Source organism: Biomphalaria glabrata, chromosome 6 (genome assembly GCF_947242115.1).
Source record: "Biomphalaria glabrata chromosome 6, xgBioGlab47.1, whole genome shotgun sequence".
Taxonomy (NCBI): domain Eukaryota; kingdom Metazoa; phylum Mollusca; class Gastropoda; family Planorbidae; genus Biomphalaria; species Biomphalaria glabrata.
In genome coordinates this window covers 11,299,343-11,324,003 of record NC_074716.1, presented here as the reverse complement: position 1 = coordinate 11,324,003, position 24,661 = coordinate 11,299,343, and the positions used below count along the sequence as shown (strand labels likewise).

The window sequence follows — 24,661 nt, the reverse complement described above, 5'->3', positions numbered from 1 at the left end:
AGGGCAACACAACACGCCAAAACAACACGCCAAAACAACAGGCCAACACAACACGCCAAAACAACAGGCCAAAACAACACGCCAACACAACATGCCAACACAACACGCCAAAACAACAGGCCAACACAACACGCCAACACAACAGGCCAACACAACAGGCCAACACAACACGCCAACACAACAGGGCAACACAACACGCCAAAACAGCACGCCAACACAACAGGCCAACACAACAGGCCAACACAACAGGCCAACACAACACGCCAAAACAACAGGCTAACACAACACGCCAAAACAACAGGCCAACACAACAGGCCAACACAACACGCCAAAACAACAGGCCATCACAACACGCCAAAACAACAGGCCAACACGACAGGCCAACACAACAGGCCAACACAACACGCCAAAACAACACGCCAACACAACACGCTAACACAACACGCCAACACAACACGCCAACACAACATGCCAAAGCACAACACGCCAACACAACACGCCAACACAACACGCCAACACAACACGCCAAAACACAACACGCCAACACAACTCGCCAACACAACACGCCAACACAACACGCCAAAACACAACACGCCAACACAACTCGCCAACACAACACGCCAACACAACACGCCAAAACACAACCCGCCAACACATCACGCCAACACAACACGCCAACACAACACGCCAACACACAACACGCCAACACAACTCGCCAACACAACCCTCCAACACAACACGCCAAAACACAACACGCCAACACAACTCGCCAACACAACACGCCAACACAACACGCCAAAACACAACACGCTTTTTGCACACCAGCATTGTCAACATTTTACCAAACATCTCTCGACTATGAGATTGCTTTTTTTGTTTTACAACACCTTTGTCTTATATATATATACACATAACCTCTCTCTCTCTCTCTGTCTACTTTCTGTTTCTTTCTCTCCTCCACCTGCTCTCATTGCGTTTACCTGTACGTTCTGACGTAACCTGAATTTCTTTAGGGGTACACCTCATCCCATTCGACAGGTACACCAGGTATTGTATTGGTCGGTTACTCCAGTCTAAGAAACGGTTCATATATGAATCAACATTTCTGTTTTAGATCTGAACCTTTCACCTCACTATAGCAATCTGCTATCAACATAGAAAAATAATACAGATCTATAGATCTACCGTCAAGGAAAGGCGCGGTGGCTGAGCGGTAAAGCGCCTGGCTTCCGAACCGGGGGTCCGGTTCGAATCCTGGGTTTTTTAATTTCGGTATCTGTTTGCACCTCTGAGACCACCCTGCCCTAATGGGTACCTGACATAAGTTGGGGAAAGGAAAAAACGGTTGGTCGTTGGGCTGGCCACATGACACCCTAGTACACCATAGGCCAAAGAAACAACTGACCTTTACATCATCTGCCCTATAGACCACAAGGTCTGAAAGGGGAACACTTTGTTTTTAGATCTATATGTATGTAGTAGGTCTCCATGCACAGACGTAGAGAATGTCCAATGTTTTGATGTACTCAACTAGAAAATCGATCTATTATGGTAACTCAGCACACGCAGCAGACATAGATCTCTTAAGGCTATAAGCTACTAGTCATGAACTGGTCATGATTTGATATTACTGAAATGTCACTGTCTGGCACTAAGTCAAATATCTGGTCAAAAGCCACCGCACTCTTTTCTCCCGGGCTATTTTTTTGTTCTCACACACCACACAGACACACCACACACACACATCTCTCGTCTCACTTTTGTCTTTGTGGTGTCTTCGCACAGGCTAGATGTGTGTGTGTGTCTGTGTGTGTGTCTGTGTGCTTTCGTCACTTTGCACTAGAATATCTCCCTTCATCTCGCGGCTTTTCCATTCCTCTGCTAATTATCTTTTCTGCTTTTTCTTTTCTCTATCCCCCCTCCCTCTCTCTCTGTCTCGCTTTTACCAATTTATCTTTTATCTCACTCATTGTATGATTTTCAAAACGATTAATGTCATATCAGAATTATTATTATTGTATACTTTTAATTGAAATATCATGTTGATCTGACTCTTGGCCACCAGTTAACTGTGTCTTTGACTCACGACCACCAGTTAACTGTGTCTTTGACTCAGGGCCACCAGTTAACTGTGTCTTTGACTCAGGGCCACCAGTTAACTGTGTCTTTGACTCTTGGCCACCAGTTAACTGTGTCTTTGACTCAGGGCCACCAGTTAACTGTGTCATCTCACTTTCGTGGTCAGCTGAAATCACGACTGTGCCTGGAGCCCCGCTTAAGTGCTAGCACCACTAGTCGTCCACTGCCTGACCTATAATTAGAATAATAAGGTAACATTAGGACGTTCACGTAAATCCTCCCTCCCTCCCCCCCCTCTTCCATAACTTTGAGGTAATGAATACTGTCAGGGGACGTATTAAAAGCTTCCTGATAGTATCTTACCTCTCATGCGGCTGAGCAAAAATACACAAGCAAACGAAAGATATGGAGACAGAGTGCATTCTCTTGCCAAAGAGCATCACTCTGAAATGCTCTACAAAGCCACGTGAAACAACGGAGAGGCAACTTGAAGCTATTATATTTTGCATTATTTTTTTTTTAATAAAAAAGTGTATATGGCATGTCTATGTATTGACTGAGATCGCACAGCGCATTGATGCTAATAAGTGGCTTTATAAATGGCTTAAATTTAGATTATTTAACGAATATTAAAGTGCATCTTTAGTGGCTGTAAGCATGCGTCTTCCGGTTTTCCTACTCGCTTAAGACATGCTTGAGAGACATGCAGTAGTTGTGTTTTCCCCCTATTAGAGAAGTTCAGCCTGTAAACAAAGAACGGGCTCTATTTACTGATTCAAGAAAACGAATAGAGTTATAACCCTGATACTTTTGTTTTTAAAAAGTAGTAGTCATTTTTGGTTGAATCATTGTTACTCTTTAGCCCACGCTAAGTTACCAAAAATTACATTTAAATTTAAACAATATATCATTCACTTACTATATTGTATATCCCACAAACCTAACGCTGTTATAGCTAGTACAACATCGACTGAAGGGGAAAAAAAGTCATCACATTAATGGCGATTATTGAAGAATTTTTTTTCTGTGTCGCCTTGCTTTCTTTAAATACTAAATGGATGACAATGGAAACATGGGATCTTGAATATCATTGTAACAGCCACATGAAATTAATGAACGTGATTATCTGATGAATAGCGTGCTGACTTGGTGTGTCGACTTTTGGGTCGCACTGTCGTTCAATCGACCTTTTTCTCAAGTTAGATTTTATTACTATTGATTTTTAGGATTTATCAGACCAGTTATATGATTGCGGATATTTCCATATTAGATGACTATTAATTTATTAAGAATTTAAGTTTGCGATTAGGTTTGGCCTATATTAGATTTAGAGATCGCTTAATATATTTATTTGAGTACACTAAAAATACATCGGTAGATGGCCATCGAAAAGACCTTGGACAAATTATGCAGGCTATATATAACATCCGTACAGTAAAAGTGATGTAATTCTTAAGTGTGTGGTCATTAATACTCCCCGACACATTCAGCTACAGGACGAATGATCTTGACTTTGTGGAGCCTGGTGTTTGTTAGGAGTTAAGCAGTTCATGACAACGATCTGATATGTGCCTGACATTTGCTGGGACATGAGGCGAACGCTGTTGTGCTGGTCACATGACACCCTCGTTAACTGTTGGTCACAGAACCTGAGAACTTAAATCACTGAAAAAAAAAACACCCAGATTTTTGGGCATTGACCTGAACTGAAAGCAACACAAGTCTCACTTAGAGTTAATTTTATGCTATCTACTGACGGTACTTAACAACACAATACACCATCAATCAAAGCTGTAACAGACGAGAATGCAGCTGCATTAAATAAAAAATATTAAATTTGTAAATGTCAATGATATTTGCATCATTTATTGTATCTGCTTCTTGTATACTAAACTATGTTTTCTTGTTTTATGCTATGTTTTGGTTGTTTATATAAATCAATAAACCCTATAACTCCAGTCCTTTTATAAGCTCCTGCTAACTCGGGTCTGAACATGTCTCACTATTTGTATAGCTCTCATTAAAGACATGTCATAACTGTGTCGTCATAAAGTTTGTATTGCCAATCATTGTGTTTGTCCTTTCTTCTGCCCAGAAAAGCTTTCAGAGCGTACGAAGAGAGTTGGGACAGACGTTTACAATTGCTCTGCTGCTGTGTAGAGAGGAAAGCCGCCACCAAGGTAACTCACTCTCTCCCCATGTCTATCCTAACGAACGCATACACTTGCCTACCCTTTAGCCTCCTCTTAATTAAGTCTACAATACTGGGTTAGTTTAGACTCGTTGCAAATAATAGAAAAGAATGTTTGGATTTGACTCTTCGTATTCTTGTTATTAACATTTGTAACAGCTCAAGTTCTTGCTATCGTTTTGCTTTAGTAGAACCATTTGCCGTCATTCATACAAAGTAATTCACAAACTATAACGTCAATAAATATTCTCCTCGAGTTTTTGAATTCTTGCCAAATATTTTGAGGACTATCATAATTAACCTGCAAGAATCTAAGGTTGTTTTCTTCTTCCGCTGCTTTTTTTTTTCAATCTTTCCACACGTGATGGGAATGTCTACCTTTTCTTACGTTTGACTGAAGTGTTCAGGACCAGATGAAGACTTGAGAAGATCCTAAGCTTTTTGAGAAACGGCGCTCGTTGTAATCCAACTAAAGCAATTTTTTTCTTTGATTTGTATTCAAAATGATTGAAAATATACCTGGAACCTACTTTGGTTGTCTGGGGGCCTTCTTGCCTATAGGTAAATCCAACACTGGTTCAATGTTGCAGGTATATCCTGTGAACCTCAACTGAAAAGGGGACATGCGTCTTGGAATGTCAAGGGCCACCATACTAATAGGCATTTGAAAGAAATGTAAACCTACGTTTATTTCGGTATAGCGCCAAATCTCTTGATCCTTTGCATACAATTCTGAAAACCGTCGATTTACCATGACATTAAAACTTACTCTTAGGTAATCTAAGTGTGTCACCGTATGATTAAGTAGATGAAGATGGCACTTTGAATGTATGTACACAACATACTGTACAAAAGTCACTAATCAATGAAAGTGTTTTTTTGGCTGTAGTCAACTAAGCGCGATGGAAATATCGTCCATCAACATTGTAGGCTACTTGATATTCTTCTGACCTAGTTCGTGATGACAGAAATGAATGCTGGCTGTATTATTAGCCTGGTGACTGGAAAGTGCTCGTGTTCACAGTAAGGGATACGTTTGATTGTGCGAGGCTGTTGATTAGCTTAGATGTTTTTGAATTTACCGCGTTTATCTTTCATGTTATGTCGTTTTCCTTTGGTTAATAGAAGTGACAAAATATGCGTGTCGCAACTGGGTTTGTGCAGTCACGTAAAATACTGCCCCCTATCCTTATTATATCAGTAGACTTACGAGAAAAACACTTGATAATTCGTAGTCTTACAAATGGAGTCTTTTCTATTTGTAAGGTATACCTGTGGATACGTGCGTTTTAAGTTCGATATCTTCTGATTCTTTCATTGTACTGATGGATAAATAACATCAGAATGACGATTCCTACAGACTGTAACAGAATGACAGTTACTACAGGGTGTAAGAGAATGACAGTTGCTACAGGCTGTAACAGAATGACAGTTCATACAGACCGTAACAGTCTGTCTTCCTGATGTTCTACGCTGTCTTGGCCTAAGTTACTTTTGATTCTTATTTCTTAGACATGTCGCTATTCAAATAACCCACCCAAGCGAGTGGTTCATGTTTATGTATTGAAAGCGCAACAGTTGTGTGTGTCTGGGTCCAGTAGGGCAGACTACGAAACATTGCGCGGTTCACAATGACGCTACAGGCGCAGTGTCTGGAGCCAGACCACGAAACGTTGCGCGGTTCACAATGACGCTACAGGCGCAGTGTCTGGAAGATGGACAGCCTAAACGTGATCGATAGTTCAAACATGGAGACAGATGCTTAGGCTAACGGCAGTCCCAGCCCGCGGGAAAGGACTAGTGAGGAAAGCTGTGAGATTTATGTCTCCTTCACTTTGACTCTATAAGTTGAGACTTCCTAGATTAGATTGCCTCCTTCCTTCTTGTTAGACCACATTCCCTCTGACACAACCTTAATAAACATATTTTCTTGAACAAATTGGGGTAAAAACACGGCGGACATATCATTTTGTTACACGGGCCATTGTAGTTGAGGCTGTTATATTGCTAAGTAGATCCTAGCAATGGAATTGAGATGCTATACAAGGATCTAGGTATCACATTCAAAGACCACATCACAAACCAAGACATTAGAGACAGGATTACTGCAGCAATCGGACCCCATGATGACCTGCTAACTATTGTAAAAAAAAAAAACGCAAGCTTAAAATCTATGGCCATATGACAAGAGGCTCGGCAAAGACCTTCCTTCATGGAACTGTACCAGGAAAAAGAAGAAGAGGCAGACAAGAGAAAGCGATGGGCGGACAACATAAAAGAATGGACGGGCCTACCATTAAACGAGGTTCTAAACAAGGCAAAAGACAGAGAGGAATGGAGGAAGACGGTCGACAAGTCTTGCTTGGTGCCCCAACGGTCCAACAGACTAAGGGGTAGGTTGAGCATGTTATGTCACTCAAGTTTACATAGTAATTATCAGTGCAGCGACAAGTTGTTGTCTCGTCATGTAATTGCCAACACTTTTTAAAAAGGTGAAGGGATTGAATTGGACTCGATGAAGTAGCAAGTCAGATAGCTGGTCACGTTTCAAAACATAAAAGTGACATCTAGTGACTGGAGCTAGATACCGTGCTGCTCTTCTTCCTTTAATCTTATTCCTTGACTAGGCCTTGGTTTGAGTGTCGACTCGTAGAATCAGAGAATGTATAATGAGTTAGCCATGAGGGTGTTAAGTCCTTAATCTAAGCATACATACATAGAGCCATGAGGGTGTTAAGTCCTTAATCTAAGCATACATACATATAGCCATAGGGTGTTATGTCCTTAATCTAAGCATACATACATATAGCCATAGGGTGTTATGTCCTTAATCTAAGCTACATACATAGAGTCATGAGGGTGTTAAGTCCTTAATCTAAGCATACATACATAGAGCCTTGAGGATGTTAAGTCCTTAATCTAAGCATACATACATATAGCCATGAGGGTGTTAAGTCCTTAATCTAAGCATACATGCATAGAGCCATGAGGGTGTTAAATCCTTAATCTAAGCATACATACATACAGCCATGAGGGTGTTATGTCCTTAATCTAAGCATACATACATAGAGCCATGAGGGTGGCAAGTCCTTAATCTAAGCATACATACATAGAGCCATGAGGGTGTTATGTCCTTAATCTAAGCATACATGCATAGAGCCATGAGGGTGTTAAGTCCTTAATCTAAGCATACATACATAGAGCCATGAGGGTGTTATGTCCTTAATCTAAGCATACATACATATAGCCATGAGGGTGTTATGTCCTTCATCTAAGCATACATACATATAGCCATGAGGGTGTTAAGTCCTTAATCTAAGCATACATACATAGAGCCATGAGGGTGTTAAGTCCTTAATCAATGTACACATACATATAGCCATAGGGTGTTATGTCCTTAATCTAAGCATTCATACATAGAGCCATGAGGGTGTTAAGTCCTTAATCTAAGCATACATACATATAGCCATGAGGGTGTTAAGTCCTTAATCTAAGCATACATACATAGAGCCATGAGGGTGTTAAGTCCTTAATCTAAGCATACATACATATCGAGTGATGGAGACGTTGTTATATTGTTCAGGATCTAACATGTGGGTTCAAAATGGTAGCCCAGTAATGTGTGGACTAAATGAGACTTAGCCTCGCTCTTCCTTGAGACTGTAGAAAGACTAATGGATTTGAATTCTACACAACACGCTATCGTTGTACCCGATCACACCAGAGATGATCTTTGGGCGTTAATAATTAATCACTTCATAATGCCAACCTAGCCATGTCCAACTCTAGGGCTACTTTATTACCTCTCTCTCTCTCTCTCTCTCTCAATATTTTTACGTCACTCAGTGCTGGACTCCTAAAGCAATATCGACTTGTAAATAGTTCAAGTGTTTCCACTTTTAATCTATTCAGATAATAGCATCAACAACAAGATGACGCTATCAACACGTGAATATTTCATGTGAACCTGTTTTCAACCACTTCATCTAGGCTCTGTGTTTCCCGAATCTCTGTCTTCAGGGTTATATCATTGTCGCAGTTAGTTAGTCCTGAGAAGTGTCTCATTCTTTTCGCGGTTTCTAAATCTGTTCCCACATTTATAAAGATCTTCTTTGTTTACTAAAATGAAAATCCTAATTGTGATACGGACTAAGTCTAGAGTTCCTGGTCTCCAAATTAGAATCAGTTCTTCACTCAAATGCATCTTACTTGAATCACAAGGAACCACTTTCAAGCCAGCTGGTTTATACAAGTCAGTCATGTTGTTGACCTTTCATCTTACTGACTCTTAAAGATTTCTTATTTTGTTAAGTGTAATATAGTGTGAAACCTAGAGTATAATTTTCTTGCTTAAAATGTATACATTTCTATAATAATAAGTGTTGGTTTAAATTATATGCTTTCCAAGAAATTTTCTAAACATACAAAAAAAGAAATTGTGATAGTTGCAGTGTCCTTTTTGCATTACCTATTTTATTTTTTTTACAATGATAATCAATCTTATGGCTTTCAACTTTTTTTTTATGTAGAGCATTGATACGAAAAACCCAAACTTGTTTAGTTTTAAAAACTCAAAAATTATTTGTTTTCAGAACTCTATGAGCGAGATAGCCTCCCTTTTTACTGATTTCTTCCGAGACCTTGATGTAGTGCCGTCAGACATAATTGCTGGTCTTGTGCTGCTCAGGAAACACCAACAACAAAGAATGAACTCCATTATATCCCAGGTTGGTCACATTATCTCTTAACAGCCTAATGGTCAGTGATTCTCAAATTTCTAATTGTGACTTTTTTTTTTTATTGAAGTCACCAGTGACCCCAGCCCAAATATATATTACTGAAACTTCTTTGATGCCACATGTTGAATCCCAACTGGTGGTTTGAGAACTGCTGCTTTTTGGATTTGAATTTAATTGTGTGTGTTTACAATTGATTATTTAAGAGAGCTGGACTAACTGAACTATATATGTTCAATTTTATTATCAATGAGGGAGCATGGTGGCTGAGCGGTAAAGCGCTTGGCTTCCAAACCGGGGTTCAAATCCTGGTGAAGATTGGGGTTTTTAATTTCGGGATACAGGGGAATTCTTTATGTCTGATAAAATTTCTACCAACAATATGAGTCTAATATAACCTACAATATGAGTTTACTATAATCTTATCAGACTAGCCAGACAACATTTTAACCATTTACAAAATCCTTTCTTACAGGGAGACAACGATGTGTATCAGTTTTTGTCTGGCGTTCCTATCAACCCTCAGACTAAGTTCCTCCAGCTGAGCCAGCCAGATGTTATGGAAAACTTCCAGAAAGTCATCCATTATATGAGATTTGCTCTGGCTGTGTACGGGTGGCCAATCTTTGTCAAGATGCATCCAGCAACTTGGTGTTGTAGACTGATGCCACTGCTTGGGTAATTTCTTTCCTTCATGTAATACAGGGAAGCCCAAAAAATGGCCCATAGACCAGATCTGGCCAGTGATGTGGCTCCATCCGGCCCGCCAAAACTTTAGCACAAAGTGTAGAAGATTCCCCTTCCCACACAAATAAAAATGATCTTTCTGTATGTTAGGACTCTCACTATTTCTTTGGTTGATTATTGTACTGATAATAAGCCAACTTATTTGTTTCATAAAGAAAATGTGGCTCTTTTTAACAAATATCAAAACATCAACATCATAACACACACAAATAAGACTAACACTAAGACAAGACTACTCTGTTGATCCTAATTGGAAGTTTGTTGTGCTTACATATATAATAAAAATAAAATAAGGCGGCATTCGGCATTCTTGGTTTTGAGCCGTGAAAAAAAGGATTGTCTGTGTGAATTAAACTTTTCAATGAAGAAACAGGTGAAACCCATGCCCTGGTATCACCTCAGGGATGAACATCTAGATGAAGTGCTACAACTTGCTGTCTCATTTATGCTGCCAGATGCAAAAATTTGGTTTCAGATAAACTTCTAATTAGTTATTGTAATTATTAGATTCATGGGTTTCTAAAAAAAGTTAATTGTTTCTTTTCTTTTTTTTTTTTGACTTGCAACAAGAGTGTCAGCAGCCCACATAAGGCTAGGTATCATTGATATAATAACTGAATACAAATCTTTAGCTATACCACATCTAAATATAGTCATACCACAGACAATGGAATACAATATGTTGATAGCATTCACATCAGGTTGTTTAGTAGAAAAGGAACTTCTTTTAATTGATGAAACACAATAACGCGATGTCTAATTTTTTCTCTCCTATTTGTTCTCACAGTTGTTGCTGCTGTAAGAAAGCTCCCAAAGCTGAGATCGTAGATGACAATTGTTGTATGTGTAACTTTAGTACTGCCAAGTCCACCAGCGGTCTAGAAAATTTGGATGTAGTCTACTGCACGTATCATGTAGCTGTAAGTTGGTCTACTTCAGGATTACCTTTTTAGTGGATCTCTTTGTATTGATTGTCCTTGTTTATGTTTTAACCACTTTTGTGAGGAGTTGTGAGAATTAAATAGGGCATCACAGAGAATCCCATCAACACTTAATGTACATTATCAGTATCATCTGGAAGTTAAATAAAAGTAATAATGTCTAGAACTATTTTTTTGATGTAATTATATGTCTGAAATGTTTTTCTAGTTGCTGACAAAGCTTGTGTAGCACTTGAAATCAAAAGAGTGATTTTGATTCTACAAATAATATTATTATCTATTCTTGTTTTTTTCTCTATGTTTTTGCCCACCCTGTACTTTGCACTGCACTGCATTACACTTATTACGAAATCTTGTCATATGACTTCATAAAATTGGAAAAGATTTTTCTTAAGAACAATGTTAGGGCCAAACAAGATGAAACTGTATTGACAAATGACAATGCTGTTTATAAAACGTCTTGATTAACCAATAAACTTAAACTGATAATTATATAGTAATAAAGAACTAACTCTTAAATATTTGGACACAAAGGACTATTCTCACATATAAAAAAAAATGATCGAAATCTAACTTTATGTGAATATATGTATATTATTTCAGATTGGCGAAACTCCATTTTTTGTTGCATTAGATCATGAAAATAAAAAGGTTGTTGTAGCTATCCGTGGAACATTGTCACTTCAGGTACTGGATTCTATTTCTCTTTCAGTATATGTTTAACTTGATATATTTTATATTGTAATTTTATTTGAAGTAGATTACAATAGATTAAAATATGATTTTTAACATTTTATTGATTGTACAAAAAATGATATAAATCTACAAAATGCATGTTTCTGATGATTTTTAACAAAGATAATCTCAATATAAAATCTTTCAGTTTCCTTTTACAAATATGCTTGCGTTTTTTTGTGATAATCAGAAACTTTCTTATTTTCTTGGCGTTAAACAAATTATATTTTCTCAAGTCTTAAATGTATCTTTATTTTCTTATCTGTTTTAAATCACAAACCTTCCTTCTCAACCTTATCATGCATAGGTCTCTTGTCAGAGGTGAAATTTACATACATATGTAGCCACCTACCCTCAACCAAACCCTAGCAACTATAATACAGTTTTTTATGCAATGAGTAAGTTGTGCATTTTTATGGCTTTGCTTTTTGTTGTAGGATGTACTGACAGATCTCCAGGCTGAGCCTGAAACATTACCACTCGCTTCCCCTAAAGATGACTGGCAAGGACATAAAGTAGGTAACTGGGTTAAAAGAACTGGATTATAAACTAAGCATATATAAAAATTATCTTCATCATGTATGTTTTTGCTGTCAGTAAAATACATTTCTCTTTGATCCAGGGTATGATTCAAGCTGCAGTTTATATCAAGAAGAAGTTAGTGGAGGATGGAATACTACAGTTAGCCTGGGAAAGAGATGAGGTAATCAATGATAGATAGCGATGTGGTTTAGCCTGGGCTACTAGAGCTTTGTATTGAGTATTGTTTTACTAAGTCAAATCTTCCAGAGAGGATCAATATTGTCTCTTTGTAAATAATAGATGATAGCCAAATAGTGGACATGTCTATGTATGACTTTCAGCATTTAGTTGCAGTCCGGTACAAATTTAGATCTACAATTATTCTCAATGTGTTTAATTCTTTTTAAATGTTATTTTAAAGGTAAATAATGCACTCTCTGGCTCATCCTCCAAACTTTCTCTCTTGTTTTTTTTTAAAGTGATTAATCTTAATTATAATTATTTGGACTTTTTTTTAATATAATAATAATAAATATTTTACACATGTCTAAACGTATAATATCACTTGCCTGGAATATGATTTGTTTTACTTATTTTGTCGGGAAAGTGAATTTTTATTTCTTGATTCTAAGTTGTGAACTCATCGTTTACATTCTTACTGGTAGTCTTTCTCCTCTAGGATACTAAGTATCTCTTAGTGTAGTCTGATACTACATGTCATCTCCAATCAACTAGTTTAATTGCAATGATCTTTTTACTGTATAGTTTGTCTGATTTTAGAAATATTATGTTTGTGATGTGTCCATGTTTAGCTCATGACTCTCTTAAGTTGATTGATACTAAAATTAACTCCTCCTTTCTTAGGCTTTGACTAAAAGCTCAGACTGGCTGAGAGCGGTAATATTTTATTATATATGTCAATCTCCCCTTGTTAAAAGCATACCTTATCCACCTATATCTGATTGGAAGGGATATACAATTTAGATATGATTTTAGAGTTCTTTTAAATGTTGAAAGTGTTACATTTTAATATACATTTTCATTTATGGAGCAGTGTTTAAATTTGAATCATTTACAAATATTTAAAAAAAATATTTTTGTTTAAAGATTGGTTCTGGGTATTTAATTTGTTTCCCCTTTTATGTTTTCTGTTATTTCATTTAATATCATCCCTAATTTTTTTTTTTTAACAGAAACTTAATTTCAAATGTGTTAAAAATACTTGTAAACATACTTATGAATTATTTAGCAACCCGACTAAAATCTTGATATTTATTAAAGGCTTTAATATATAATATGTAACTGTTTGTTATGCAGCCTTAGTATTTAGACCATATAAAATAACATGTTGTTCTTTGTATGCCTCGTCCTTGTTAAATGTCTACACAGCTTTAAATATTCCATTACCTGTTCACCACTCAGAGAAAAGAAATGTTGTTGGTATCCACTAATTTGTGTTTAGAAAATGTACACATATAGCATTGTTTAGAGTGTCAATATGTAAATGAAGTTGTTTATTTTTATTGCAATTTCTGCTAACACGTATTGAGAAGGGGGTAGTGATTTTAAAAATATTGTATGTTTATTTATATCAGTTGTCATTATATCAGTTGTCATCTCAAGTTTTTGTCATTTTGTTGATCATCTAATACTAATTTGCTTTGTAATTTGTTCTTAACCATTTATTCCCCCAAAATGTCGAGTGTTATTCACTGAATCCACATTTCCGTTCCCAGACTATGAATATAGTTCATTTACAATCTTTATATATTGAGCTTCTAGACATCAGAATTGAGGGTTCTCATAATGAAGTTCATGGGCTCTTTGTTTAGACTGCCTTTTTGAGATCTGAATGACTTTCAAAAGAGAAAACAAAAACTTAATAGTGAAACATAACAGAGGGATATAATGGAATGTAAAGAAAAACAGAAGAAATAAAAAGAGATTGATTTAGACATAAGTAGACAAAATGAAGTCCAAGATCTTATTGGCTGATCCCGCTTTACTTACTAAAGAATACAAATGACTTTGTTTTCAACGTGGAAGAATTGAGAAATTGAATTCTACTAGTCTAAAATGTGCACTCAAATTTACTATATGCTTTTGTAATACAAAGCTAATCAATACACCAGATACATTACAAGTCTAGCTATTTATAGATTTGTACAAAGCTAATCAGTACACTAGATACACCACAAGTTTAGCTATTTATAGATTTGTACAAAGCCAATCAGTACACCAGATACATTACAAGTCTAGCTATTTATAGATTTGTACAAAGCAAATCAGTACACCAGATACATTACAAGTCTAGCTATTTATAGATTTGTACAAAGCAAATCAGTACACCAGATACATTACAAGTCTAGCTATTTATAGATTTGTACAAAGCAAATCAGTACACCAGATACATTACAAGTCTAGCTATTTATAGATTTGTACAAAGCAAATCAGTACACCAGATATACCACAAGTCTAGCTATTTATAGATTTGTCTCCATTATATAATGACAATCCCCTAGAACTAGTTTCAGTGTCGTCCAAAATTAGAAATAAAGTTGCAGTATTAACATAATAAATGAACAAACAAAAAGGTATTATATATATTTATATATATTTATATGTACACACACTATTCATGATGATCGCCTACTTAGTAATGCTAATTTTATATTATTACAAAATTATGTGAAACAAGGGATCCAGTGTTTTTAATATTTTATTTTAACGAAGAATATCTTACTATTATTAATATAATGTAGAGAATTCATCTCTTATTTAAAACATTAAAAATGTACATTTTGTAGATAAGGAACATTCATTCCCATTTTCTCAAAGAAACTTCTGCTACAGTGTAAGATCAAATGAAAAGCTTAAACTTTTACTTTGAATTCATATTTATTTCATCTGTTTATAGTCATTAAAATATTGTGTAAAGAATACCATGACTAAATAAATACTTTGTTGGGCCACCATCGTATGAGGTTTTTGTAATAATTTAAAAGAACTATAAAAAAAATTTGTTTATTATATACTTTGAACCGATTCAAAAGATTCGTTGTCATTTTCCTGCTTGTTGTGAGTGGATTTGTCTCTTCTGTCTGTGTAGGAAAGAGATACTTCTAAGTATGACCTGGTGCTGGTAGGACATTCACTTGGTGCTGGAACTGCTGCCATCTTAGCCATTCTCCTACATGCTGATTACCCAAACCTTCACTGCTATGCTTACAGTCCTCCCGGTGGTTTGTTAACGTGAGAATATATTTCAGTTTAGTTTTTTCTTCGTTAAGCAATTTTTATCTTGTACTTAATAAAATTAGTCACACTATATTTCTTTGGAGGAGACTAGTGTTTAGAGCTTGTCTTCCTCCGACAAATCAGTTTCTTGGTGAAGATCCAAATTTAAGTTTTTGTTTGTTGATTTTTTTTTTCCAATTAAATTTGATAATTTATCAAACATGATCAATTTTAAGGCAGTGATGCTCAAACTCTTGTTCCTAGCCTGAAACAGGAACCCCTTCAAAGCGTCCCTGAGATAGTTCAGCTTTGATCCTGCCAGTTGGGAGGTGGAAATGTGATAGAGCATTGTGGCTCCATGCCGTTAAAACTGACAAAAATCACTAAGGGCAAAAAAAACCCCAGCCTTAGCAGAAGAAAGAGCTAGAGAAGAAAGTGAAGACAATTAAAGCAAGCTCAATTTGGAATTGCTTGGCCAGTGTGTCTTGGCACACGTGTCTCAAATGAGGAGTCATATAACTGTAGTGCAAAGCCTTCAATCCCCTGGGTGACAAGAGTGGTTATCATCAGCCATATTAAGCCTATGAAATAGTACCATCCCGCCCAGTCTAAACACTGTGCATTATAAAGCTATAAAGGATCGTTTCCACCAGACAATATTTTCTTTGATTTGATGTGATGGGCTTTGCGGCAATGGTTGAATATTTAGTCGTCAAGCTAATAAAATTTGGGAGGCCACTAATTAATGCTGTCTATTTTGTACAAATTTCTCATTAATATTATTCTGTTTACACTAATATTTAACTTAAATTTGACATTCACCAAGTGACTGGCTTACTTATGTAGTGTCTTATACTTTAAATGTACAGACCATTAAATGAAAGTCAAACCTCTAAAAATCAAATCTCTTCTTGTTGTTGAAGGCTACCATGTGTTGAAGAAACCAAGTCATTTATTACCTCTGTTGTTGTTGGCAAAGATTGTGTGCCTAGGTATGCACCACTAGTCATACTTATTTCACTGTTAGATGACCAATCACTTGGCATGGTTTGACTTAAACACTCTTAGCTAGCTTAAACAAAAATCCATGTTTTAAAACATATATGAATGTTTTTATTCCTGAAGATCTTTATTAAATGATTTTTAACACTAATGTGAAGTTAAAAAAAAGGTTATTTAATTGATACTGCTTCAATATTTTTGCAGCATTTAAGAGAAAATCATTTATATCATAAGGATATTTTTTTTAAAATTATTTTGTTTATTACAATGTTTGTTTTCATCATTGACAGAATTGGTTTGCCTCAACTGGAAATGTTAAGAGCTGATATTTTAAATCAAATCAAAAACAGTTCAGAATCTAAGGTAGATCCACACATTTGTTTAAATGTTGTCAGACAGCCTTAAACTACCACATGAACAGTAATTTTCACCTATCCCATAGACTGTTGGACAATTGGGGCACACACTCCATTTCTCACTGTCTGTTGCCTTGGACAGAATCTCCCTCATTGGCAAGCCTGTCCATTCCTTTATGTTGTCTTAGCTATCTCTGTCTGCCTCTTTTCCTTTTTCCTGGTACTGTTCCTTGAAGGAATGTCTTTGTGAGCCCTTGTAATATAGCCATAGAATTTTGGATGTAAAACTAACTGACTTCTATGTCAAAATGTATTTATCAGTGTCTTCTGTGAATCTCATATTGATTCAACTCCATTGTCTTCCCTTTCTGATGCAATATTGTTAGAAAATGATGACCTTTAGACCTAAATATAAATCACACTGGTCATCTGTATTCAAACTTCATCTCTTTAAAAGTCATTTACTTCAAAGTGTTATTTTATATACTTAATTAAACATGATAATACATTCAACCCATGACCCTCTCGCTATATTTCTTCATTTTTTGTTGACTAGTGGAAGATTATCACTGAAGGCTTGATGTGCTGTAAACAGCATTCTGAAAGCAGCACAACCAAGGAAATGTTGTCCCGTGATGTGACTGCCCATCCCAGCAACTCCGCCATTGGTCTCTCTGCCCACTTACCACTGTACCCACCAGGTCAGATGATCCATGTGGTGAGGAGCCATCTTACTGACAAGAAGACTCGGTAACTCTTGTTATAGAAATAAACAAATCTAAATCTTTTTACAGACGTTCTTTCATAAAAAAAAATTATATGAAGTAAAAACTAGTTACAAGATCCTGTGCACTCTTTGAAAAGTTCTGTACAAATTTACTGCCAAGGAAAGGCACAGTGGCTGAGTGGTAAAGTGTTTTGCTTCCCAACTTGGGGTCATGGGTTTTAATCATGGTGAAGACTTTTTAATTTTGGGATCTTTAAGGAGCCTCTGAGTCCACCCAGCTCTAATGTGTACCTGACATTAGTTGGGGAAAAGTAAAGGTGGTTGGTCATCGTGCTGGCCACATGACACCCTCATTAACCTCTGCCACAGAAACAGATGACTATTACATTATCGGCCCTATAGATCGCTATGTCTGAAAGGGAATCTCTAATCTTTACTGTTGAGAAAGGAATAACTTCATCGAGCGAAACTAAGTGTCTTACTTTATGATTAATTAAAGAAGTATTTTTTTGAGATTAAAAAAAAAAGTGTAAAAAATATGTTTTCTTTTAAATATTAAGTTGTCGTCTTAAAGTCTGTATAGGCAGTAAACTATTTTCAATTTGGCCTCAACCTAAATGATAGGCAGCTTTACTTGAGTTAACTATTAACTACATTTAGATAGTACACAGTTTCACACACATCTAGAACAACAACAACAACAATAATGCACTTCCTGGTTTTAGTTTTTAAATTTGTTTTGTATAGCTCATCTTTCTTGTTATAGCTTCCTTAGTGTACTTTGGTCTAGTCTCTTTTTTGTGGACATGTGAGTGTACTTTGGTCTAGTATGTTTTTTTGTGGACATGTGAGTGTACTTTGGTCTAGTCTGTTTTTTTGTGGACATGTGAGTGCACTTTGGTCTAGTCTGTTTTTTTGTGGACATGTGAGTGTACTTTGGTCTAGTCTGTTTTTTTATGGACATGTGAGTGTACTTTGGTGTAGTCTGTTTTTTTTGTGGACATGTGATACTTTGTTCTAGTCTGTTTTTTTGTGGACATGTGAGTGTACTTTGGCCTAGTCTGTTTTTCTGTGGACATGTGAATGTACTTTGGTCTAGTCTGTTTTTTTTTGTGGACATGTGGTTGTACTTTGGTCTAGTCTGTTTTTGTGTGGACATGTGAGTGCACTTAGGTCTAGTCTCTTTTTTGTGGACTTGTGAGTGTACTTTGGTCTAGTCTCTTTTTTGTGGACATGTGAGTGTACTTTTGTCTAGTCTCTTTTTGTGGAGTTGTGAGTGTACTTTGGTCTAGTCTCTTTTTTGTGGACATGTGAGTGTACTTTGGTCTAGTCTCTTTTTTGTGGACTTGTGAGTGTACTTTGGTCTAGTCTCTTTTTTGTGGACATGTGGGGTGTATAGGGTAGCTGGGAGAAAGTTTCTGTCTTGCCTTTGGGTTCTTTCACAAACATAACTCAGCTCAAGTCAGATGCGAAATTCAAAACATAGGTCTTCTAACTGGAGCCCTTTTGTTGAGTCACTAACAAGTTGATGCCACTCAGCTATACAATTTGAATCTCTTTAATGTGTTGCTAGCCATTAATTACTTAAAATAGTCTACTTTGTTGTTTCTATTATATTATTAAAAACATTTTTACTAAATTTTAATGAAATTTGTATATACATATAAAACATGTACTGTAAAAATGAATAATTCATAGGCGACTTTTTGCTTTGTTAAGCAGACTTTTCCTTTCCAACACTTTGTCTATTATTCCATTAGTTTTTTTCTATGTACCTTTTGTTTCAATGTAATAGTTATAGTCTTAGAAATAATTTTGGCTTTTCTAATAGTTATTATCTAATTTTTTATAGAGGTTTTTGTGATGACTCCAATTTTATCTACCAAGCTATATGGGCTAACAATGGAGACTTTGATGAAGTGCTTGTATCTCCTACCATGTTAAATGATCACATGGCAGATAGAGTACTAGAGGCTTTAGAAAAGGTTGGTTAAGCTACCATCTTATTTTTATTCATTTCTAAGAGAAAAAAAAAATCCCTAAAAAGTTTTTGTAAAGTCTATTAATGTCGCATATTTCCTGTCCTTTTTTGTTAAATGAAAACAAAAAATTAAATGAAGCTTTAATCCATGTGATCCATTCTCTCTCAGGTTGTGTTGAAAGTGGCACCAGAGAAACCTGTTCACACTCTGACCGAAGAAGAGCGTCGTGAAATGCTCAACCATCCATCAGTATCTTCTCTGGCCACACCTAGTGATATTTTGTTGAGCAATGCCATCAACTCATCTGACATCCAGAACACTAGGGGCTCTGAGGACAGCAACCTGAATGGTGAAGTTTTCTTAGAAGAGGTGGATGACTCCATATTGTTTGGTCTGCCTAAGAGTGATACTGAGGAGCTTGTGCGTGCACCCCTGGCCAGTCCAGAAACCTTGTCTATGGCTTCTGGGGTGGCAGTGTTCTCACCTAGCTCTAGCATCATCGGAAAAGACAATCTCAAGCACGCTTTGCACAAGTGTGCCGAGAAATCTCTGAGCAACACCAATGAGGCCATCCTGGAGAATGAGTTTAATGTTAACCAAAGAGCTCAGAGAAGTGTTTCTCAGAGGGGTAATAGTTCTCCTCTTGCTAGGTTGGCAAAAAAGACAAGCTCCGAGTCGAACTCCCAAGACAGCCAAACTTCATCTTGTAATGAGCCTGATGCCTATCATGTCAAACTTAGATCTGGAAATACCATCAGTGTCAAGGCTGAAGTTGTGAACGAAATGATCAGGCAAAACAGCAAGTCACCGTCACCTTCACGTGCTGTGGTTGACAATTCCAAGTCTAGTGCAGTGCTGGAGCCATCGTCTCACACTCACTTTGTCAGTCCGTCTCACTCTAAACTAATTACCTCTGACATGTCTCAGCAGTCATCTAGCCTTGAGCTTGACGCAGTCGAGCCCACCAATCATAAGCCTAATACTATTCATTTTATTACTGGCTCGGAAAACCATGAAGAAAACAGAAAAGATAATGTGGTGTCCAACGATGTTTACTCTAGGCATTCTCCTTCTGAATCGAACCAGCATGAGTATGGTCACCCTAATGTGTACTACTCCCAAGCAGGCATTGGCTACCCACACAACGCCTTCCATCTTCCCTTGCGCTTCAATTCATTCCCTTTAGAGAACAACTTGCATGCGGAAGGTGAAAGTGTGGACAGTGATAGTAGGCCATTAATTAATCATCAAGGGAATGAAGATGAAGGCAATGACATTGCTAATGGTCAGGTCAAAGGTCAGTCTGCTCAGAAACGGCCTTTCATGCATGCCGAATCAGAATCCAGTCTTCTTTCCAAGAACAAACTTGTCCCTAGAATGAGGCGATCAGCCGAGCAGGGTGATATTGCAAATCTCTGTGATGCACTGGAAGTGTTTGAATCTGAAGAAGATAAGTCGAGGCTGTTCTACTCTTCCTTAGCCCTTCAAGAAGAGACTCCGGAGGAAGTGCTCTCAGCTGAGAAAGACGAGGTGCCAGTCTCCCTGTTACATCCCCCTGCTTTAAAACAAGGTAAAGTCAACAAACAGTCTGTTTCTTTCGGAGATAGTGTTGTCATTTCTTCAGGCAATGAGGATGGATATTCCCTTTCCGACACAGACAGTAAAGAACTGTCATCCCCCAGTGCCGATGGTGATAGTCATTCTTTAAGTAGACACAGTCCTGTTTTCAAGAACCCTTCCAAAGAAACACTCAACAATTCTGCTCAATTTGATGTAGCTAGTATGAATTTTTTAGATAATCAATCTTTGTCATTACAAGAAACTCATTTGTGATTGATTGTGTTTATCATTTTTGATATTTAGTTATTGTCTGTCTTTAGTTTTTTGTCGGTATACTTGCATTGAATAGATCTGTTTGTTGAAAATGTAATTCATATACTGTTAGATATTTCAATCTAAGATCTTGTAGAGAACAATCTTCTCTGTAAGTCAACGTAGAAGTGATGTGAGAAAGTATTGACATAGTGGTGCAGATTAGTTTTTTATTTTTTACTTCACTTTCAAAACTTTTAAGTGAGAACGAAGAAGTTGATTTAAAAACTGTGATAAAAAGAATCTTATGAAAAGACAAGAAACGCATGACCTGATTTCAGTTATTATCATTTGGAATGAACCATTTTGTAAGGTGTATTTTGTCATGAATAATTTGTTTACATTATTTTTAGTATACCCTTGTAAAGATTAAACAAAATAAAAAAAAAAACGACTCATAATTCTTCATTAAGTCGTAAACTTGAGTCCAAATATAGTCCAGTTTGTTTTTAGTCTTTGTTGTCATAGAGACTATTCCATGCCATTGTAAATGAAGCAGAAAGTCATTTTTCACTGAGGCTTTGATCTAGAATGTCTGTGTGCAGCATTGAATAGAACATTCACGTTGAAACTATCAACACCCTTCTTTGTGTTCTGTAATTTGAGTATGTTTCTTTAGATATGTTTTTTTGTTTTAATTTAAAAGTTGAACACTACATATAGTCAGACTGTGCTGTGATGACTTTATTTATCACCTGGACAGTTAGTTTCTGTATTAGTGATTAAGAGATTTAGCCTTAGTCTTGCTAAATGAAGTGATTGATTGACATAGCATTAGACATGATAGATGAAATGAATTGACTGATTTAATATTAGTCGTGCTAGATGAAGTGATTGTTTAGTCTTAATAGCTTGAAGTGATTGATTGCTTTAATGTTGCATTGGTCTTGCTAGGTGAATTGATTGATTAATTTAATATTAATCTGATTAGGTGATTGATTGATTTAGCATTAGTCTTGCTAGATGAAGTAATGGATTTATTTAATATTAGTTTTGCTAGATGGAGTGATTGATTGATTTAGCATTAGTCTTGCAGAGGAATGGAAGTCAAGTGTAGAAAACTGTTCTGTAGAATGTGATGACCTTATTTCATTGTAATAATGTTGTGCCATTGAAATTATTAAACTAGATGTAAACTGGACAGTGCTGAATTATACAAGGGAGACTATTAGTACTGGACATAAATGGGGAGACAATCTGTGATAAAGATCTTCTATTTAAATGTGTTTGATTCTTATATTTATTATTATCAATTTTTTGTACTCTACTTCAGTATTGTAATGACATTGTTTACTTTCATTTATCTGTATTTATTGGGCTTTGTTTCTGTGAGATTATACAGTTTCTATTGTACCGGTATATTTATATACTGTAAATATGGCTTGGAAATTTTATGTTATGTCTAGCTTGGACTTTGATTTGCTGCCTCTCTGCCTAATTTATATATCATATTACTTGACAGTTTGTTATTTAAACTATACATTCTTTCCTTTTTATACTAGGTCGCTTTACAATCACTGACATTTTATTCTAAGTAATATTTACTTTGACTTGCTGTATATATTGTAGAGCCTTTTATTTCTTGTATGTGCCATAAGTATATCATTTGTCAAGTTATGATTTTGTCTGTTACTCAGTCTATAAATCATTGTTCTTTCTTGAGTTCCTAGTCATGAGAAGGTGACAAAGATGTATATTTTTTTTATAGTTTTCACAACCCTCAGCTTTAACATATCAGTCTAGGTCTTTAATTTAAATTTCCTAGTGTTTTAAACTGTATGTCTTAGCTTGTGTTCATTTAATTTAAGTTGCCAAAAAAACCCACTAATATTGATCATTCTAATAAAAAAGGTCTATCCAATGATAGTTTAGCAATGTAATTGGTATGATAATTTGAAGATATAAGTGTCCCAAGTTGATTTGATAAAGATCTATAGTAGACCAATTCCATGTGCAATGTTGACATCCCAGAATTTAATAATTTATACACGCAAACGGTCATTAACTTTTACGCCATGACCCCTAAGTCTACCATAGTTTTAATGGGTTATAAATTATTTTTTATAGGTTAGGACCTGTAATTAATTAGAACAAGAAGTCTGACATTGAAAAAAAAAAAAAGGCTCATAATATTGGGTAAAAGTAAGGAGCTCACACATTTAAATGGTGATGTCTTTTTATTGCAAGACTGTTTTCATCTAGATGAGAGAACAAATCATCTTATGTTTTATTGATCAAAGAGATTAGCTCTGTGCTGTGGGTAAACTGTCAGAAATGATGGCTACACAGGATAAAAATGATTTATGGACACGGATTTACTAAATACACTAAGTCCCCCCCCCCCATTTTTTAAAAATTATTTTGCTTTTAACATAGTATTTTAAAATGAATAATTCTTTCCTACAGCCTTTAACATTTTTACCCAGAAAAATCATAAAACTAACCTCCCTCCCTATTATTTGTTCTTAGCAATGTCCTGATTTACAGTTTCTGGGATACAGAGTACAACACTTAAAATATACTCAGAAGAGAGCCTTCTATTTTAAAGTTGTATGAAAAAGACTAAAAGAATCTATATCAAGATTTATTTTCCTTCAGTGACAACTCTGAAGAGACTTTAAAAATGGCTTTTTGATTATTAAACAGTAATTTAAAACTTTGGAATATTGGAAAATGTTTTATTTTAAATTATTTATATTACAGACAAATGAAACGAAAAATAATTTATTAGACTTTTTATGTTGTTATTTATGTGTTAGTTCAAGAATCTCTTGTGCAATATTACCAATTTATTTTAAGTTTTAACTTCTTTAAGCTTTTGTTCATGATATTTTTATCAATCAAGTATGTAATAGTTCATTTTCTATTTTTGTTTCTGACTTTATTTTACTTTTCTTTGTAGTACTGGGTATTATTTGTACTATATATTTACCATATTTCAAAACTCTCATTTTATTCTTTTATTTGTTCCTTTTTTGTTTTAAATTTTAAAACACTTCAGCATTTAGAATAGATTTGGTATAGATTTCTGAACTTATATATTAATTCCATCAAACAATATAATTACTATTTATGATTTTTATTATCAAGAGAGCACCCAACTTGACTTAAATAGAACAAGAATTCTTTTTAGCTGCTTTCCGTTAACATTACATCGATACTAACTCCTCGCTCTTTAATTATGTTGCTAACAAAAAATATAATTAAATAATTAGTCCTGTGTTTTTAATGAATTGAAGGCAAAGATAATGATTACAATACATAAATAGAGAGCAAGCATATTGTGTAAATACATTTCAAAAGTTAATAAAGCATTTTTCTTTGACCTCTCAACTTGTACGAGTCTCATTATCTAGAAGCTTGTTTGTGATGGTAAAAGTTAAATCAACAATTAGACACTGACTTAACATTATGCCAAGAAACAAATGATGTGGTCATGGGGGAAATACGCATACATTTCTTTAGCAATGAAATATTAATTTTTTTAAAGCTATCCTAATGTTTTAAATATTGTTTTTGTGTAGTGTAGCCTAC

General features: G+C 35.7%; 1 protein-coding gene across 7 annotated transcripts in view; it reads left to right on the top strand.

The window, feature by feature from the left end:
- LOC106065364 (diacylglycerol lipase-alpha-like) overlaps positions 1-24,456 on the top strand; it is a 92,462-nt gene extending 68,006 nt beyond the window's left edge. For 5 of the 7 annotated variants that reach the window (XM_056032246.1, XM_056032248.1, XM_056032245.1 and 2 more), the window contains 14 exons: positions 4,175-4,259; positions 8,863-8,997; positions 9,482-9,684; positions 10,541-10,673; positions 11,298-11,381; positions 11,867-11,944; positions 12,052-12,132; positions 12,816-12,848; positions 15,061-15,203; positions 16,112-16,180; positions 16,481-16,553; positions 17,103-17,296; positions 19,126-19,258; positions 19,424-24,456. In XM_056032246.1, the coding sequence (XP_055888221.1) occupies positions 4,175-4,259; positions 8,863-8,997; positions 9,482-9,684; positions 10,541-10,673; positions 11,298-11,381; positions 11,867-11,944; positions 12,052-12,132; positions 12,816-12,848; positions 15,061-15,203; positions 16,112-16,180; positions 16,481-16,553; positions 17,103-17,296; positions 19,126-19,258; positions 19,424-21,088 (3,109 nt within the window). In that variant the 3' untranslated portion in view covers positions 21,089-24,456. The remainder of the gene's footprint in view (positions 1-4,174; positions 4,260-8,862; positions 8,998-9,481; positions 9,685-10,540; positions 10,674-11,297; positions 11,382-11,866; positions 11,945-12,051; positions 12,133-12,815; positions 12,849-15,060; positions 15,204-16,111; positions 16,181-16,480; positions 16,554-17,102; positions 17,297-19,125; positions 19,259-19,423) is intronic. The other 2 variants (XM_056032249.1, XM_056032251.1) reach the window with 1 other exon arrangement.
- The last annotated feature ends 205 nt before the right edge of the window (positions 24,457-24,661 follow it).